Genomic DNA, 21,961 nt, shown 5'->3' with positions numbered 1-21,961 from the left:
TACACCAGGCACATGCGTCACAACCATATGTGCGCGACATGGTGATCTCATATCAAGGTAAAGAGCGCACAACCTTGCAGGTGGGGCCCAGTTAGAATTTTCTTCAAGTCGGATAGCTCAAAATAAGGATTGTTTAAAGATGTTGAATAAGGGTTGTTTAAAGATGCTGAACGAAACACCTATGTTTCCAGAGGTGAATTATTCTAACCCAAAGAATTCCTCTCAACACATGGCTATGATGCTCTCCCACTACTGCTGCACGTGAGCAGAGATGCACATATCGTCAGTCGTTAAGGGACATGCTCAACTGGTTAAGGTCAAACTACTGACAAGCAAATCTGTGGTATTAAGCAGAATATTTGCTGTAACCCATCTTTTAAAACAATGCAAAACAATGTGCATGATAACACTTACAGTCAGTTAAAATCTGAAGCCATGAGAGCCAGTGCCTGGTATTGCATTATTATTATTATTATTATTATTATTATTATTATTATTATTATTATTATTATTATTATTATCATTATTATTATTATTCGTTATTCATATACGCACAACAGATTAGGCTATTGGAGAAGGGAATTCCTAACAAGAACCCGCCTAAATATCCTAGCTGTCCCTAATAGCACTGTTTTCTGGGGCTGTACTAAATTGGGATTTATGCCTATATCCTCTATCCATCTGTTCAAATCTTTAGGGATAGATCCTAATACACCTATAACTACTGTGATACATTTTACCCGCACTTTCCATAGTCTTTGTAATTCAATGGCTAGGTTCCGGTACTTTGTTCTTTTCTCTATACCTCTCAAATTGATTTTGACCATACTGATAAATGGTATGAACATGAACCTTAGTAAAGTATTAGAAAGTAAGAAATATAAGATGTTGTGGAACTTTAACATTCAGACGCTAGAAGACCTGATTTAGTAGTTGTAGATAAAGCGAATAAAAAGTGCAAAATAATTGACTTTACAGTTACAAATGATGAAAAAATCATCATCATTATTATTATAGAGTGAGGAAGCAGTGCATACCATCAAAGTGACACTGGGGTAAAATATACGAAGCCCAGTATGCTCATCATGACTACCCGTCTGATAAGGGTACACCAGGCACATGCATCCCAACCATATGTGCGCGACATGGTGATCTCATATCAAGATAAACAGCGCGTGACCTCGCAGGTGAGGTCCAGTTAGAATTTTCTTCAGGTCGAGTAGCCCATTCCGCTCAAAAGGTCCCTGAATAAAGTTTGTTTAAGGATGTTGAGCAAAACACAAATGTTTCCAAAGGTGAATTATTCAAACCCCAAATAATTCCTATCGACACATGGCTATGATGCTTCCCCACTATTTGTGCTCATGATCAGAGATGCACATATCGTCAGCCACCAAGGGACATGCTCAACTGGTTAAAGTCAAACAACTGACAAGCAAATCTGTGGTATTAAGCAGAATATTTGCTGTAGCCCATCTTTTATACCAAGACAAAACAATGTACATGATAACACTTCCAATCAATTAAGATCAGAAGCCATGAGAGTCACTGCCTGGTACTGCATCCGGGCATTTATTATTATTATTATTATTATTATTATTATTATTATTATTATTATTATTATTATTATTATTATCGTCATTGGCTTTACTTTATTTCTAGCAAGTAGATTTCATTGGTAACAAAACCGAATCATTACTCATGGACGCAATTGAAAGAGAAATGGAGAGTAAGTAATCGAGCTCATTTACTAAAAATATAGATGATCACATATAAAAGGATTATCATTTTTCAAATCAACTTTAATTGATGAAATGAAAAGAGAAATTAATTTATAAGGTATTATTTACATAATAGACAACATATATATACTATAATGGAGAAAGCCGCTTATTAATTAGGTATGTAACAATTACTAAAAGTACAAAAAGAAAGCAATATTAAAAGCTCGACCATCTGGAAGTATTTTTATAAATTCATGTTCTAAGAAATTTCCTATAGTTTCGATTTCTACTCTAGGGACAAGGCTCGAAATTTTTGGGGGAGGGGTCCAGTCAATTAGATCGACTCCAGTACGCAACTGGTACTTGATTTATCGAACCCTAAAGGAAGAAAGGCAAAGTCGACCTCATCGGAATTTGAACTCAGAACTTAGCGACGGGGGAAATACCGCTGAGCATTTCACCCGGCGTGCTAATGTTTCTGCCAGCTCGCCGCCTTATAAAGTATAACAAGGATATAATATCCTTTCTACTGTAGGCACAAGCCCTGAAATCGTGGGGAGAGGGGAGAGTCGATTACATCGACCACCCAGTGTTTCACTGGTACTTAATTATCGACCCCGAAAGGATGAACGGCAAGTCGACTTTGGCGGAATTTGAACTCAGAAAGTAGTGGCAGACGAAATACCGCTAAGCATTTCGCCCGGTGCGCTAACGATTCTGCCAGCTCGCCGCCTTCAATTTCAAGAATATTATCAGTTTCCGGAGTTTGTTAAATGGATAGTTTTGAAAAATTAAAATTCTTTAAATACCGGTATAACTTTAAAAAAAAAATAATAAAGAAGTGATTTTGTTGGTATGGCTGCTTTTTAAATATACCGGTATAATTTTCAAGTGATTTTGCGGAATGAATGAATGCATGCTATTACACAAAATAGCTGTATAACTTTGATAGTATTCTTGAAATTGTGCCTTGTGTCAGTTTCCATGACTGCTTGGAACGCTATAAGCCTTACAATAATAACTACATGATCACTGCTATTTCTAGCATACTAAACAAGATAGTTTTTAACGAGCTTTCACTAATACAATTTTTTCATTTCATGTTTATTTTCATTGAATGGTTGCAATTTTCTCTCTCTCACACACACTCACATTGTCTCTCTAGAATAAGCACGCACACTCAAAGTTTGATTTCGCTATTACACAAATATCACATTTAAATTTTGCAATTTAGCATGGAGCGTCCAAAAGAAAAATATGCGACTGAAAAAGAAAATTTATCAGCAAAGGCACAACGGCAGAAAGACGGGCAACTGAATCAGATGAAACCAGGGCAAAGCGACTGAAACAGATATCGAAATAAGCACGTAGACATGATTCTGTTTCCGCTACACATGACCGACTGGTTAGGGTATCTCGAGAGGAGAACATTCTACTTCAAAATAATGATGTCGGATCACAAAGAGTTGATGCAACACTAAAGCAATCTTTTCTTTGAGATCATGTGGAAGTAGTGGAGTTGACAACCAATCTAAGATTTCTTATAGAAAAATAGTTTGTTAATTACCTTCTTCATGTAGGAAATGGTAACATTTCTGATGAACAAAGCCTAGGTGAATTCAAAATCAAACTACCCAATGATCTTTGCCTTGAAAGTGGTACTCTTTCAGATCTTCAGATCTACGTGATTTTGTACATGCTAACCTAAAAAATAACTTCACAAACTCTATGTGGCTTGCAAATGGAATCATTTTTACTCCTACAAATGAAGCAGCACAATTTGTGAATGATTATCTGTTGACTAGAATCCCTGGTGAGCTAAAAATATACAGAAGCTCAGATACAGTTGATAATAGAACTCTGTACGCAATCGAGTTCATCAACAAACTTACACCATCAGGGTTTCCACCACACATTCTCAAACTGAAGGAAAAAAATGATGCATAGTGCTTCTTAGAAATTTAGATGCTACTAATGGACATTGCAATGGCACACGCTACATCATTATCAGTTTACATGATCATGTTAGTGAGGCTGGGGTTGCTTCTGGTCCTTATGCAGGATCAACTCCGCTAATCCAAAGTATATCACATGTATCTCAAGAAATGGAATTTCCATTCACATTTACACGCAAACAATTTCCTGTCAAGCCAGCTTCCGCCTTGACGTGTAACAAGGCACAGATTTTTTAACAAATTGGAATACATCTTCCAACACAATTCTTCTCACATGGTCAGTTGTACGTTGAATTATCTAGAATTCGAATGAATGTAAAAATATTGGTTGAGAGAAATGGAAACAGTATGATTATTGACAATTACGTCTGTGATTACTGACAATTGTGTCGACAAGGAGATACTACTTTGAAACAAAACATGTTTTTTAGCAAGTTTCAGTAAATAGAATTAACACATAGATTATATGTAAAGTAACATATTTGTGAGGAATTAATTTGTTTTGGCATATTTCAACACATGCCGGATGAATGCTGTCGTTATATTAAATCATTTGAATACAATTAAACTTTGGGAGAGGCATTATGCCGGTAATAAAAAACACACGCACTGGTTCATTATGCACATCAAGAATCTTGCACACCAAATACACATATGAAAGATCATTTTAAATTTGGGTATATTTGTAAAAGTAAGGAAACACCATTCCCATCTGTTCTCACAGCACCAGACTTTTGTGTGTGAATGTGTGAATGTGTGTATCTGTCCAAGTTCTACCAATTATTAATGATAAATATATATAACAGATTGACTCAGGTATATATCTACATATAAATTTCTGTGATGTCTGTTAGATAGATAGTTAGTTAGTTACACCCTCCGTAATAGCCATATTATAGGTTTCACACTCTGGAATATTTTTATAAATTCCTCTGTTAATATATATCGATAAAAAGGCACTGTTATCATTTACTATCACAAATTTAAGAATTTGTTGCCAAGCTTTACGTGCAGAGTAGTTTAACATTTGATAAACAATATTAATATGTTCAGGCAAAAGTTTTCGTTTTCATTTGCAACACAGCCTCTCACTTTCTCTCTCTCCCGCCTCTAATTGTTTTTATTAATAATAATCTATTTAATATATATTTATTGCAATTTTTTCATTTCAAGTTTTATTTCGTTATTTCAGATGAGGAAATCGAGTTTTTCTTTTTTTTTACTTAAATTAGCTGTGTAAATGTCCTCAGATTATTATTTATACATACTGAAAATAAATTATATTGGACAAATGATTAAAACTTATTGAAGCTTCGAACTCATGTGACTTATTTCCTTCCCGTCGTTATCTAAGAATTAGCAAGTGAATTTGTTGCTATGGCTGAATTTGATACGCTATAGGTATCAAAATATCTTTATGTGATCGCTACTATTTTTTGGCATATTAAACGTAGTTGGACTACCTTGATGTTTGTTTAAAAAAGAGAGATTATGACTGATAAAATAATGAAAGCAATATTTACTAAGCAAATGAGTACTATAATACAAAAAAATACAATTAGACTTAAAATATCATAAAAATTATTAGAATTGGGAATCAAATATGGAAATATTATTGAGTAGCTAGAAGAGAACCATCCGGACGGCGGCCTATCTACTTCTTCTATGGAGAAAATTGCTTATTAATTAGGTTACTAATGGAGAAAATTGCTTATTAATTAGGTTACTAAAACTACTAAAAGAAAACAATTATTAAGGTCTTGACTGCTTGGAAATATTTTTATAAATTCATTTTCTAAGAAATTTCCTATAATTTCGATTTCTGAAGTTTATTCAATTTTTGAACTCCAGTTTTTCACAAATTTCATTGCATTCACTATTCATTGCATATTTTACTATTCATTGCATTCACTATTCATTGCATATTTCATTGCATTCACTATTTCACAAATTCCTTGCATTCACTACGTCCAGTTTTTCACAAATTTAAATATTCATTGCATTCATTGCGTCCAATTTTTCGCAAATTTAAATATTCATTGCATTCTCTGCTGAGTAGATGTTAATGTTTAACGATAAACAATATTAATTCGTTGCAGGCGAGATTTACCCATTTCATTTGCAACAGTCTCTCACGCTCTTTCGCTTATACTTTCATTAATGATAATTTAACAATAGGTGAATATCTTTGATACGACGCACACTTTCAAGAATATTATCAGTTTCTGGAGTTTGTCAAATGAATAGTTTTGATAAAATGAGAATTTTTGTTTATATACTGGTATAATTTATAAGTGATTTTGCGTTGAATGAAAGCATGCTATTACACAAAATAGCTGTATAACTTTGATATGAAGCACAATTTCAATAATATTATCAGTTTCCGGAGTTTGTTAAATGAATATTTTTGATAAAATGAAATTTTTTTAAATATACCGGTATGATTTGTTTTTTAAACGAAGAAGTGATTTTGTTGTTATAGCTGTTTGAAACGCTATGAACCTCACAATAATAATTATCCGGACCGATTTTGACTATTTTTTCTTTAACTTAAAACCATGGGAAGAGCTTTATGGTAAAAAAAAATGTAAATATTTTCAGAGGAAAAGGTGAACAGTTCAAGGGAGTTTTGGTTGTTGTTTTTAATATACCAGTATAAATTTTGTAAAAAAAAGAAGAAATGATTTTGTTGTTATCGTTTGGAACGCTATAAGCTTTACAATAATAACTACCCGGACAGTTTTTAGCCATTTTTTCATTAAAAACCATGGGAGCCTTTCAGTAAAAAAAAAAAGTGAACAATTCAAGGGAAGGTTTCGCTGTTGTTTCTAGCACAGCCCAAATCACTTTCCGTTTTCACTCGCATAATTATTGATATTTTTTCAATATTTTTCTCCCATTAAACGCATTTTATAGAATGATGATGCCAAAGTAACACATGCGTGGTCCATTGGTGGAATACATGCAACAAAAAAGTTGTAATTTAAATTTGTATCCCAACTCAATCAAGCGAAGCCGTGTGCGTATGTGTCAGAAAAAAAACGTTTTCTAACAGAAAAGTATGCTATTAAAATGAATTATCTTTAAATTACTGTGTATAAATGTCAGCAATGACCGCAGGTTCTCCAGTATTTTAATTTATTAACAGAAACAATCGGGGGCAGGGTGTGGGATTGCAAAAAATTCAGTATTTTTCAAATTTTCTTTTCTTTAGCATATAAATGTATTTATTCAAAGGGAGAAAATTATTGAAAAACATCAATACCTGCGAGAGTGATAAAGAAACATGTAGGGTTGTCTTGGGATGTGCTAGAAACAACAACCAAATCTCCCTTAAATAACTCACTTCTCCCTCTGAAAACATTAACGATATTTTTATCGTAAAGGCTCCTCCCGTGGTTTTGAAGTGCTACAAAAGTTGGCCAAAATAAGTGTTGAGTGGGATGATGGGAGAGTGGATTTTTCAAAACTTTTTCGCATACAAAGATGCCCCCACCCTACCCCATCATTTGGAAGACTTGTTTAAAAAAGTGGGAAAATTCCCATCAAAACAGTAGTTCTAACATATTTGGTCTTCCTGATCTGAAGCTCCTCTACCCACCCCTTCCGAAAAAATTTAGCAAAACATTTCTTTATAATCGTAATCCGTGCTGTTTCAACGGTATTTGTATAAACTTTCAATAAAGAAATACCAATTTTCTGGAAGTTATGAGGGAAAAAGTCGGATCGCGTGAATTTTTCCAAACTCCTCTCTGCACTCCTCGGGAAAATTCTTTTCCATAAATCCCTATATACTCTGAAGCCACAACATCTAAGTGGCATTTGTAAAAAACATTGTTAAAAGTATCCGTTTTCTGGATGTTATGAGGCAACAAAGTCGGGGCATTAACATCTGTAGTTATGCCCTTTTGTTTATACGAATTTTTCATTTCCTGTTTATTTCATTCATTGTTTGCAATGTTCTCTCTCCCCCGCCTCTCTCCCTCGCACACACACTGCAAAGCTTACAGATTGACTGCTGAGCTGAAATCTCTATGTTGCTTTGAAAGGAAAGTAAAACTTAACAAAGTGCTCCCACCTCTGTAATTGGACTACAGAGATTATGACTGTGGTAAAATAATGAAAGCAAAATAATGAAAGCAATATTTACTACGCAAGTGAGCACTATTATACAAATAAATAATTAGACGTAAAATAACATAAAAATTATTAGAATTGGGAATCAAATGTGAAAACATTATCAAGTAAGTAGCATAAAACCGTACAGAGGGGCGGCCTTTCTGCTAGTATACAGCAGCTAAGGTAGATCTTATGTTTTAAATGGGAGTCTAGTACCCCTTTTATGCACTGTTTTTATTTTGGTCCTTTCATTTCACTTGTTCTGCAATGCATCCAGGATGGGATCTGAATACTTGATGTCAAAAGGTAAAAAATAAAGTAACGGACCCTTTTTATTGAGTAGATACATATTTACTCCTTTTAATATTTTCTCCCAGATTTGAAAAAAAACCCTCCACCATTAACATTCTACCTATATTGCAATCAGTGTTTGCACTGTTAGTTGAAAGGTAATTTAACGGTGTAACCAACAGAATACTTCCTTGATACTTAATGCACATTAAAAAAAATCTGATGTGATTTAGTCTATAAACAAATTTTCATGACGATTCTTACTTGAAAGTGAATATTTCTCGTATGATTTTTATAAACTTTTAGATTGATGTTATATTAATCAGTGAAATTAGTTCACTTAGTATTTTTTAAACCTTATTTTTAAAGATATTGGAACAAATGTTGGCGGTGGATTACAAACCGATATTGATGCTGCCACACACATTAAGGAACAATTTAGCAATCTTCGTCTGTTTGAAAAAAGTAAGTTTTCTCTTTTTACAACGTTCCAGATAATTTATCATCAAACTCATTAAAAAACAAACGTACTACGAGCAACTGTCCTAGACGGCAAATCGTATTAATATAGTTTACTTCCAAAATTACGTAGTAAGTTTCTCTTACAAACCAGTACAATTTCTGAAATACAACTGGATGAAAAGTAGCTTAAAGATTGACACCTAAAGTTATGGGGAATCTTGAATATATTCAATTATAAATACACTTAAAAGTATATCCTCAGAAATATCAGAATCAAGTTTTAGCATGTTATAAAAAACAACGAACAGATTCAGTTTTGATTTGTTACCTGATGTCTACTGAATCACCCATAGTTTACTGAAATAAAAGGTTGCCAGAAAGTAAGGTAATTTGTTTTGATATTAGTGTTAGAACTCAACATTATTGTTAATAATTTCGATGTGCATGCAACAACGCATGTATATACTCACTCCGCTTTATTTGAATTATTCTGCCCTACCATAAAAATTTAATATCCATGTAAATATTTATAGCAACGAGCTGGAAGAATCGTAAGCACCCCGGGCAAAATGCTTAGCGGCATTTCGTCCGTCTTTACGATCTGTACCGTTCTGTGTCAAATGCCGTCAAGGTCGTTTTTGCCTTTCATCCTTTCAGGGTCGATAAAATAAATACCAGTTAAACACTGGAGTCGATGCAATCGACTTTCCCCCTCTCCGAACCGGAATTTGAAATTATCCGTGTAAACAATTTTGTATACACAGAGTACAATAATTATTTGCACAACAAATAGATAAATTAGATAAGTACATAAATATATAAATAAACAAATAAATAAATAAATGATATTCGGAGCAAATAGATGTTCAATACAGCATTTCTTTTTTGGGGGTACTAAAAGTTAATATTAAAGGAGTTTACACATAGCAAAGAAAATATGTATTATACAAGTATTGTCTTTCATCCTTTCGAGGTCGATTAAATAAGTACCAGTTACGCACTGGGGTCCATATAATCGACTTACACTATGTTTAGCCCCCTCTGGGCAATAAAGAAATATATATTTATTTATGAGTTATTAATATGAATGCTGTTTAACTAATATTTAATTGATATCTAACTAATACATCATTATTTAGGAAATATTAGTACGATGTTAATTTAAATCGTTAGAGGTTCAAGAAGTGTTGGAATTGGAAACATCTTAAGAGTTGGAAACATCTTAAGTTCCAGGTATGATAGGAAATGTATAGTTAGAGTAAGGCATCGAAGCAAGCGAATGTATTTGGGAGAAAAGTAACACGGAAAATTGCCTAGATGAAAAGAATAAAGATCATTGTAAGATGACAATATTTAGGGGAAAGAGTAAGATAGAGAGAAAAAGAGTAAATACTGTATCGCATTTTACCTAGTTTCAACTGACTCGGGTACCACCATAGTACTAATATTATTTACAATACAAACAACATTTATGTTCTTCAATGAAATAGATATTTTCTAAAATATTTACTTTCAACATATTGTTTTATTTTCCTTTTTATTAGATATGAGTATTATTCAAAACATAATTCACGATGTAAATTCTTCAGTGGTGTCTTTAGAATCAGCCGTAAAATCATTGAATACTAGTCTATTCAAACTCCGAACTGATATTAAAAAGGAATGTCCCAACTGTATGAATACGGATACACTTCAAATACACTTTGATACAAATGATGTAAGATAATTTATAACTATATTTCAATTTTTCTACTTTAAATTGCCTAATTCAAGGTAAGCAATTCAAAATAAATATAGTAATAATAAAACAATGAAAGGATACAATGTGGTATTCAAAGGTCATTCGGACAGACGACCTTTGACTATCGAATTGTATCACTTTTGCACGGTCATATTGAATCTCGGATATGGTCTTACTCGGTCACGAGTTGATTTCCAACCTACAGGAATACATGCGTGTGTATATATATATATATATATATATATATATATATCGAAAACACACACAGACAGACAGACAGACACACACACACTTACAGGCACACACGCACACACACACAACAATGTGCTTGTGTCTGTGTGAATATATACAGTGGGGGGAAACAAATATTCGTACGTGTCAATTTTCTTAATTATTTAATTTCCAATGAACATAAATGCAATATACCAATACTATATTTGCATACACATGCATAAACTAAGAATATGCAAAAGAAATTAATAAATTATAGTAACTAATGAATTTATATACAATTATAAATATTTAGGGGTGAAACAAGTATTCGTACAGAACATAAATAACTGATAATTCTGATTTAAAACTTCGTAGCGTAACCATTATTCATTTCCACTTCAACCAATCTCTTCTTGTAGTTCTTAATCAATGACTCGCATGTTTCTTTAGAATTTTTTTTCCCATTCTTCTTGACAAATTTTCTTCAAATCTGGAATGCACGTTGGGGCTCTTGAATGAATTTTAATTTTCAAATGATGCCACAAATTTTCAATGGGGTTCAAGTCAGGTGACTGACTTGGCCATTCTAATAATTTTATATTGTGATTGACAATCCATTTTTGGTAGACTTCGCCGTGTGCTTAGGATCGTTATCCTGTCGTGAAACTCACCCTTTATAAAGCTGGAGCTTTTCTGCAGAGTCCCATAAATTATTATTCAAAATATTTTGGTTCATCTCTGCATTCATTCTACCACCTATCACATGTAAATTGCCAGTGCCATTTACAGAGAAACACCCCCACACCGTGATGTTTCCACCTCCAAACTTTACAGTAGGAATTGTGTTTTTCAGTGAATAGGCAGTACCATCTTTCCTCCAAACATGGCTACGCGGATTTCGTCCATACAATTCAATTTTCGACTCGTCTGTCCATAGAATATTTTCTCAGAATGTATCAGATTTATCTTTATGTTCATAAACAAATTTTAAACAGACATCTCTATGCCTTTTAGTCAACAGTGGAGTTTTTCTAGGACAGCGTGACTTCAGTTCATTCTTATGAAGTTCATTGCTGATTGTTCGTAGTGTAACACTAGTCCCTGAAGCTAACAAATCTTCTTGCAACTCCTTTCTGGTGATCATTGCGTTTTTTTTCGAATCTTTGCTTCATTTTTCTTAAAGATCTAGGGGAAATCTTGCGTGGTGCACCGGATCTTATTCCCGATTTTTCATATCTTTGAATAAATGAAGATATGGTAGAAAATGGAATATAAAGGGTCTCTGATATTTTCTTGTAACTTTTACCTGCTTTCCACTGCTCAATAATTAAGTTTTTCACTGAATTTGTGAGTTCTTTACTTTTCGCCATTATTACGACACTATTTTATGTTGTCTCAGTGATGAATGAAGAAATTAACGTTTTGACACTTAAAAATGACTACTGATAAGATTATTGGAACAAACGAAAAACTTCTAGTAAAAAAAAGAATATATTTTAACAGTATTTTGTGGCATAAATTTATTCTGTACGAATACTTTTTTCACCCCTAAATATTTATAATTGTATATAAATTCATTAGTTACTATAATTTATTAGTTTCTTTTGCATATTCTTAGTTTATGCATGTGTATGAAAATATAGTATTGGTATGTCCCATTTATGTTCATTGGAAATTAAATAATTAAGAAAATTAACATGTACGAATATTTGTTTCCCCCCACTATATATATATATATATATATATATACTGTTTTACTCTTTTACTTGTTTCAGTCTTTTTGACTGTGGCCATGCTGGAGCACCGCCTTTAGTCGAGCAAATCGACCCCAGGACTTATTCTTTGGAAGCCTAGTACTTATTCTATCGGTCTCTTTTGCCGAACCGCTAAGTTACGGTGACGTAAACACACCAGCATCGGTTGTCAAGCGATGTTGGGGGGACAAACACATGCACACACATATATATATATGCATATATAGGACGGGCTTCTTTCAGTTTCCGTCTACCAAATCCACTCACAAGGCTTTGGTCGGCCCGAGGCTATAGCAGAACACACTTGTCCAAGATGCTACGCAGTGGGACTGAACCCGGAACCATGTGGTTGGTAAGCAAACTACTTACCACACAGCCACTCCTACGCCTATATATATATATATATATATATATATATATATATATATATATATATATATATATATATATATATATATATATATATATATATATATATATATATATATATATATATATATATATATATATATATATATATATATATATATATATATATATATATATATATATATATATATATATATATATATATATATATATATATATATATATATAAATTGTAAATCCAAAACAAAAAAATTACGAACAAGTATTACCTCTATATATATATATGTATATGTATGTATATATATATATATATATATATATATATATATATATATATATATATATATATATGCAATATATCGGATGCAAGTGTTCATCGTTAACCAGCTGGAGGAAATGTCCTCTTGGGGGTTAAAAAATGACAGTAAAGTCCGTTCAAACGGAACATTCATACTGAAGTACCCACTTCGGCATTACTTGCTAGTACCACTACTGCGTTCATCTCTTAGAGAGATTTTAGAACCAGCTTTTTCCCTTGTATGTATATATATATATATATATATATATATATATATATATATATATATATATATATATATATATATATTATTACGAGATGTACTTGCATAGCACGTGACCTGATCTGTGATCGTGTGCTGGAACGAAAACAATTGCAGCGTCGAAGGTATTTATAAGCCATTTAAGAAACATAAAAAGCCGTTAGATTCACTTCAACATTTAAATTTAATTTGCCAAAATATTTTCGTCGCTTTGAGACCGCGACCTGTTCACTGACAAAATTCAACACGGAATTTTGTTGTGCTGAATATATATATATATATATATATATATATATATATATATGTTAATTCTCTAAATGAAGTATTAACAGTAACTGCACGATAAAGTGTAGTATATTGCCACTTAAGTGTGGCTGACCCCTAGGGGTGGATGTTACTGTTGCTTTTAGCCCCAGGAGGACATCTCCTCCAGAATTAACATTGCTTGTTTTCACCTTTTCAATATCAGTGAAGAATGTCACTGGAAAAGAAGATATAAGGTTTGCCAGGTTTTTGTCTCTCTCACCAAGGTCATCAGCTGTCGAACGCCGACGAAGGGAAATAACCCTGAAATCCGGATACGTTCGTGCTGCTGGTCGAGGTGAGAGGGATAACTCCCTTGGCAAACAGGACACAGTCGTGTGTCGATAAGCCAGCTGGAGGAGATGTCCTCCTGGGGCTAAAAGCAACAGTAACATCCACCCCTAGGGGTCAGCCACACTTAAGTGGCAATATACTACACTTTATCGTGCAGTTACTGTTAATACTTCATTTAGAGAATTAACATTGCTTGTTTTCACCTTTTCAATATCAGTGAAGAATGTCACTGGAAAAGAAGATATAAGGTTTGCCAGGTTTTTGTCTCTCTCACCAAGGTCATCAGCTGTCGAACGCCGACGAAGGGAAATAACCCTGAAATCCGGATACGTTCGTGCTGCTGGTCGAGGTGATAGGGATAACTCCCTTGGCAAACAGGACACAGTCGTGTGTCGATAAGCCAGCTGGAGGAGATGTCCTCCTGGGGCTAAAAGCAACAGTAACATCCACCCCTAGGGGTCAGCCACACTTAAGTGGCAATATACTACACTTTATATATATATATATATATATATATATATATATATATATATATATGTGCATTTGTGTGTGTGTTTATAATTTCTTTTGGATATTTTAATATCAATATGTACATGAACATATACTCACACATTTACATGTCTTGTGCTTTTTATTTTTCAGCTACCTGATATAACAAGCAATATAAATGCAATCGACTCTGTGGTTGCCAAGGGGCTTGGTAGTTTGATAGATCCGGTATGAATATAGTTTTTTAAAACTTTCTTCACTGTAATCTATCTACTGATAATTTCTGCAGTTTAACGCATGTCTAACTACATTTATATATTATGTATTACGTATATTATCTGTCTTCTAAAAAAATTACGTGATTTGAGTTGATAACAATAAAATAGTGCGTCCGTGTTCTGTCAGCTTGTATCTGAGTTCAAGTCCTGCTCATATAGAAACAAAAGCAAAAGAGAAAAAACTCCAGTGATTTTAATTGTTTAGCCAAAGGCAAGATATGACCCAGCAGACCTATGATCAAAAGCATTCCAGACGTGGACATATCGTCCTTCATACTCAGTGTATCCAATCTAACCTTGTAAAAAAAAATGAGAAAAAGAAACCGGTATTGTTTCATTCAAGAAATATTAGTCGCTGGTCGAATGATCGTTTAGAAACTCGGGTAAATACAAACCATATACTTCTCCTGCTTTAATCATAGACTAGTATTATTTTCCTTCTGCAAAGGGCCGAAATGGATAACTGCAATGCATTTTGTCAAACCCCATACATTCTACTACTACTACTACTACTACTACTACTACTACTACTACTACTACTACTACTACTACTACTACTACGGCACTCTGTCGGTTACAACGACGAAGGTTCCAGTTGATCGAATCAACGGAACAGTCTGCAGAGAAATTAACGTACAAGTGGCTGAGTACTCCACAGACACGTGTACCTTTAACGTAATTCTCAGGGAGATTCAGCGTGACACAGAGTGTGACAAGGCTGGCTCTTTTAAGTACAGGTACAACAGAAACAGGAAGAAAGTGTGAGACAAAGTTGTGCTGAAAGAGTACAGCGGGGTTCGCCCCCCCCCCCCTGCTGGAGCCTCGTGGAGCCTCGTGGAGCTTTAGGTGTTTTTTCTCAATAAACACTCACAACGCCCGGTCTGGGAATCGAAACTGTGATCCAATGACCGCGAGTCCGCTGCTCTAACCACTGGGCCATTGCGCCTTCACACTACTACTACTACTACTACTACTACTACTACTACTACTACTACTACTACTACTACTACTACTACTGCTGCTGCTGCTGCTGTCTTTTCTTTATTAGTCGCTAGGGTTCACACAAAAATACATTGGGGACGGTACAATGTGGAGTTGCATAAAAGGCGTGTAAAAAGTAAAAGAGTAACAATATAAAATTACGGCAATGAAAATCTCCCCCAAAGAGTGATACTTCCTATGGCAGCTCGTGAAGACCTCACAAAACCACGGTTGCCCTGACTACTAGACCAAGTGCCCTCTCCACGTCGTTCACCTTCAACCTATATGCGCGTGCTTAGAGTAGGCCCGTTCACTCGGACCATTCTTACAAGATTCACCCACCTTTTAACAAAATTGCTTTTCTTTCGAAGTGAAACTTGAAAAGTGGATGAAGGCTTAGCTAAAGAGGAAAGTATCTCTCTTCAGCTAATCTGGTCCACCACACAGCATCTTTCGTGAAGGCCTCCATGCGAAGAAACACAGCCTGTCCTTCTCGGTTAAAGGAAGGCGGTAGGACAGTTTTCGCAATGGATCCAACCGATAGCCGGATCCGCACTACACGTGTCAGCAGGTGTCTGACATAAACCTTCAAGTTAGCAAAGATCTGGCGCTGGACGAGAGCGTGCAGAACAGTTTCGTCGCTCTGCGCACATCTCGGGTAAGCTTCGCTGACGGCACTTCCATACTTGCGATGTCTTCATTTAGAGTGATTTCAGTGCACTCTTGTTATTTGTGTCTACAGCCATGTAACCAGTTATGCCTTGGGAGTGCAGTTCATGTTATTGGTCTGGATTGCTATTTGTTTTCGTTTGTTGAGATGTTCGTAATGTTGGTGGTATTTGTATTGTTGAAAATGTTTGTAATTGCGTTGATATGATGTAGAGTGTGTGATGGTTTGTTGATTTCTGTGTTTCCTCCTCTAATATCTTTGCATTTTGGCTTGTACCACGCTTTCAATTTTGTAACTCTTTCATTTTTCTTTTCACCAGGGTCCATTCTGGTGAGATTCCAAGACTGCTTTCCTCGCTAGACGAGTTTCTACAGTCAGAAAAGCCTGTGACAGGAGAGAGGTGTATGCTTGCACAGTCGCATATTTCTAGGCTGATGGTCTGGTCGACTGGTATGAGCGAAGCTTCTCTCGGTTGCGATAATGTAAAAGTTGCTTTAGTTTTTCTCGGGTGTGGTATCTACGCTTGTTGCTGATGTTGTTAAATGGATTTCTCCTGCTACTCTTTCTGTTAATATTCTTATTTTGGTTTTGGATGCTGCTACCCTTAGCACTGATACTGTTTGTGTTGCTGTTCTTAGTGTTGTTGCTGTTGTTGTTTTTGTGTTGAAAGTGTCTGCAGCAGCAGTGTTTTTTTCTTTGAATGGAGCAGAAAGTTTTTCGCGTTTCGCCACAATGTGGCGTTTCGGCTTTCTGCCCTCTACTGACAAAAATAACTGTTCTATTAGGTAGGTTGATCAGGTTAGGGATGTCCGGGGTCCTTTCCTGTGCCTGACCAATTCTCCTCTCCCATTTGGTGGACTTGTAAAATTTTTATTTTGTCCTCTATGCCGTATAATACGGGTGCTAGCAGCAGAGATGTTCACTTCTGGTGACATACCCACTACCTTTATTTTGAAAACCCTCCGACCAAGTCGTGTCGGAATTAGCCATAATTTCTCACTTTTGAAAGTTGTGGCATTTTCTTTGGCTAATTCTTCAGTTGAGGATCTTATCTCAAATATGCTAATGCGTCTCCCACGGGGGGTATAATTTTTTAAACCTCAGACCGGTCTCAGGAATTTTTCGAACTGGATCTGCATCGCTCGTTCTATTTCATCGTCTTTAATTATATATATTAGTATACGCTGGTTTTTTCTTAGTGTCTTCATACACTAGTGTCTTCCCCAATGTGTTAAAGAAGACTGTTCTGCCATTCTGTGTTAAGTGCAGCTTATTTAGTTAACAATTCAACAAAATTTGGAATAACCATTAATAAAACAAATTTTAAAGAAAACTTACAAGAGACGAACAAGTGTTCACTTCTTCCAAACACGAGTAATATTAATGATGATGATAATAATAATAATAATAATAATAATAATAATAATAATAATAATAATAATAATAATAATAATAATAATAATAATAATAATAATAATAATAAGCCAATGAAATAAGCCAATGAAATAAGAGAACTAGACGAAAGCCAACCATATAAGTATTTAGGAGTCAATGAACTAGATAGGATACAACATACACAAATGAAAGAAAAAATAAAGAAAGAGTACTATAGACGAGTTAGATCAATACTAAAAACAGAGCTCAATGCTAAAAACAAGATAATGGGTATCAACACTTTAGCTGTCCCAGTTATAAGCTACAGCTACAACATCCTTAACTGGACACTAAACGAACTATGTAAAATAGACAGGAAAACAAGAAAAATAATGACAGGATATAGGATGCACCACCCAAAATCTGACATAGAAAGGCTATATATACAACGCACAGAAGGTGGCAGGGGTTTTATACAGCTAGAAAACTATTATAAAATAACCACTATAGGACTGCAAAAATACCTACTCCAGAAGCAAGGAAAACTAATACAAATAGCCACAAAACACGAGCAAAACAAAAAACTGTTTTCAGTATTTAAGGAAGCTGACAAATACAAACAAGAAATCAATCTACCTAACAAATACGAAGAAGAAGAAGAAGAAACAACAAAAGCTATAAAACAAATGAAATCCAAACTAAAACTAGAACAACAACGGACCATGATAAAACGATGGCAAGAAAAGCCCCTACATGGTAAATACTGGGCTAAACTAAATGCGAAAGAAATAGACAGAGAAAAATCTCAGCAATGGCTGAGAAGCTCAGGACTCAAAGCAGAGACTGAAGGATTTTTAATTGCTGCACAAGACCAAAGCCTCCCCACCAGAAATTACCAAAAACACATAATGAAAAGAAATATAACAAGTAACTGTAGAATATGTGGAGATGGACAAGAAACAATAAATCATATTATCTCTGGCTGCCCAGTCCTGGCTAAGAAGGAATATATCCACAGACACGACAGAGCTGGGACCTATATACACTGGAAGCTATGCCAACATTATGGAATAACAACAGAAAAAAGATGGTATAAACACACGCCAGAAAAGGTAACAGAAAACGAGAAAGCAACCATACTCTGGGATATGCCAATACACACAGATAGAGAAATTAAGGCAAATAGACCAGATATAGTTGTCAAAGATCATGAAGAAAAAAAATGCTTTCTAATTGATGTATCAATACCAGCAGATGACAACGTTTCTCTAAAAGAAATGGAAAAACTTTCAAAATACAAAGACCTGGAAATAGAGATAACTCGAATGTGGAATCTAAAAACAGAAACAATTCCTATCATAGTAGGTGCCTTAGGTATAATAAAAACATATTCAGACAAATACATAACAAAAATAGCAGGACTTACAAATATATATAACATACAGAAAATTGCACTACTGGGTACTGCACACATCCTACGCAAAACACTTTCAATACAGTAAACATAAGAGCACCACAGCAAACCACAGCACATACCCAAGGCGCACAGAGCTGCGCTCGGTAGTGAAGTGAAAGCACGTTATAAAAATAAAACTACTGAATAATAATAATAATAATAATAATAGTAATAATAAACCTTTCTACTATAGGCACAAAGACTGAAATTTGGGAATAATCGATCACATCGAAACCAGTACTCAACTGAAAACGTGTGGTGCCTTGCACATTATTAACACTAAAATCGTGTAAATATCAAGTTGTCAACGGTGTTTGATGACAGACACACTAGATGATGCTCATCGAAGGCTCCACAAAAACGAAGTAACTGACTAGACTTTTGAAGATATTAATTACATGAATTATTATTGTTATGATTATTCCTTGTCTTGCGTGTTCACTAACTCTTATACAGAGAGTAAGGAAAGTTTCCTGTATGATGAGATATTTGAATCCTTGTAGCAAATAATTGGTAGCTGAAAATCTTATGTAATACCTTAATTTATCTTGTTCTATCCACATTGAAGGTGTCATTTGAACGCCAACCGAGAAGACTGATGTATTTTATTTGTTCGTTTATATATAATTCTAATCTATGCTGTCGTCAGATAGCCCCAGGTCAGCCTTCATCGAGCATACCTATGAATAAAGGCATTTCAGCGGTGACCAGTTCATCCTATTTTAGATATAGTGCATCTAGGATCACATTAATATACCCATAAGATGTTAGAATATGATTGTTCGTTGTTTCTAGCATATCAAGCAACCAAGCAGAGTCTTCTTTATTGACTATAATTCAATATTTGGTTAATAAGGGAGTGTTTCCAAAATTAAGATCATTAATACTACTAACGACAAATACAAGCAAACAAAAGATTGTATTATTTGTAAGAGAATGAGCAGAATCAAATTTCATAAATTTGGTACTTTCTGACGCCACTAAATATTAATAAACCTTTTATTTATCATTTTAGACAGAAAAGGCTTTTAATGACATTCCAGAATTAGTCCAAAATAATTCACAGGCAACATCTAAAGGTATGTATGTAGATATATCAATTTGAAGCTTTTGTGCTATATAAATTTAATTTTATTTACCCAGCTTTAAAGGTTATTACTTTTCTGTAAGAAAAATAATCTTCATATATAGGCGTAGGAGTGGCTGTGTGGTAAGTAGCTTGCTTACTCTCGGTTTGCTCACTGCGCATGTGCGCCAGACTGGCTACTTACTGTGAACGAAGATAGACATGGTTTTCGGCTCTGTCTATAGAAGGAAAAATTGAAGAATTCGCCGGGGTAAGTCGTTTTTGTTTGCTCAGCTGGGCAGCAATTTATTGCTTCTATTTATTTTTTTAGTAAATTGTTGTCCAGCAGTGTGGCATCTTCGCTTTCCTTGGCGAGTTTTTTGTGTGTTCGTTGTACGAACAAATTTTATATTCGCTGTTTGTGGGAGGCGGGTTCGCTTGCCCACAGTAGCGAAAATTTTTGTTTTGACTTTGAGCCAAAAAAAAAAAAAGCAACTTTGAGTGAAGAAAACTTTTTGTGTCTCACTGTGCGAGAATTGTTGTTTTTGTGGGCGTATCTCGCCTCCGAAAAACTTGTGAAAATTTTGCTGCTGTGGCCCTGGATTACCGTTATTGGAATACCTTTACTGGAATACTTTTATTTTGGAGTACCTTCATTGGAATCCCTTTATTGGAATACCTATAGGTATTGCTGGGGGCCGGAATTGTGTTGCCTTGACTTAAACTGTCTTCCTTCTTTCCTTTTCTCTGCTCTGTCTTCTGTTCTTTTGTATTTAGTTTGTTTTTTGTGAACATTTTTGTTGAACTTGTTTGTGAACTATTTTCTGAACTTTTTTTGTTGAACATTTTTTTTGCAAGCATGGCAAAAAAGGGAAACACTGTCTTGGAGTGGGAACTGTGCCCACCCAAGCAGTGGTTGAAAGAAATGGAGGAAAGAACAGTGACGCTCCGGACCTACTCAAATGTGTTGGATGGCGTCACTGTCTTTCCTCAAACTATTATTGAAAAGGAACTTACGAATGTTAATGCCAACTTTAAATATATTTCAAGGGGAGTCAAATATGCAACCGTGTGGTTGCTTTTTGACAACCCGAGTGAAGCGCGCATGGGCCCATTGAGGGCAAAGAAATTTTGTTTCTGCCCACATATTGTCGACAAAAAATAACGAGAGCTTGGGTCTGCGGGTTGCCGCCTGGAATAAAGCCCGAGTGGATAGAGAATTCTTTCCGCCGGGGTCTGGGCGGCACCGGAACCAAGCTCCTGAATGTAAAAATTTTGCCAGCAATTAACTGGGAGGGGTCAAAAGCGGTGTTGACTCTTTGGTCCCAGTCGATTGCGAGTCTGGTGTTTCCAGACTTTTTAAGGACGGCTCAGGCAAGGTATCCAGTGATTTTGGAGGGACGCCCTCCTAAATGTCACAAGTGCCTTGAATCCGGCCATTTGAAAAAGAACTGTCCCAAGGGCCGAGGTAAGGCCCCGGAGCAGAGGAAAAAAGAGAATGAGTCCTCCGCCCCACCATTGAAATAGAAAGAGGAAGGCGAGCAACGGTGCTTGCTCACCAGGAGAAATAGAGGTTGCGGGAAAGGAGGACACCTCGGGTATACCGAAAGATGCCCCGAGCCCCGCAACCGGTAAAAGGGAAAAAAAGAAAAAGAGAAACGGGAGACGGTCGGTGGCACGTCCGCCGACCGTCTCCCGTTTCTCTTTTTCTTTTTTTTCCGTTGCCCCTCCGTTGGGAAGTGTGCCACCGGATCGGGAGGCTCTGTCAGTGGGATTTGTGTCACCGACAGAGCAGGTTGCGGCCCCTTCCGATGATGAGGAAACTGGGTATATCTTCTGTTACCTTAAGGGTAATGTCTGGA

General features: G+C 35.3%; 1 protein-coding gene across 5 annotated transcripts in view; it reads left to right on the top strand.

The window, feature by feature from the left end:
* Positions 1 to 21,961, top strand: part of LOC106869119 (prominin-1-A-like) — a 108,079-nt gene that overhangs the window by 54,670 nt on the left and 31,448 nt on the right. For all 5 annotated transcript variants that reach the window (XM_089362546.1, XM_089362550.1, XM_089362548.1 and 2 more), the window contains 5 exons: positions 1,663 to 1,729; positions 8,459 to 8,554; positions 10,096 to 10,268; positions 14,428 to 14,502; positions 20,049 to 20,112. In XM_089362546.1, the coding sequence (XP_089218672.1) occupies positions 1,663 to 1,729; positions 8,459 to 8,554; positions 10,096 to 10,268; positions 14,428 to 14,502; positions 20,049 to 20,112 (475 nt within the window). The remainder of the gene's footprint in view (positions 1 to 1,662; positions 1,730 to 8,458; positions 8,555 to 10,095; positions 10,269 to 14,427; positions 14,503 to 20,048; positions 20,113 to 21,961) is intronic.

The sequence above is a fragment of the Octopus bimaculoides genome, chromosome 14 (assembly GCF_046866305.1).
Source record: "Octopus bimaculoides isolate indiv1 chromosome 14, ASM4686630v1, whole genome shotgun sequence".
NCBI lineage: Eukaryota > Metazoa > Mollusca > Cephalopoda > Octopoda > Octopodidae > Octopus > Octopus bimaculoides.
This window is presented reverse-complemented; position numbering and strand designations above follow the sequence as displayed.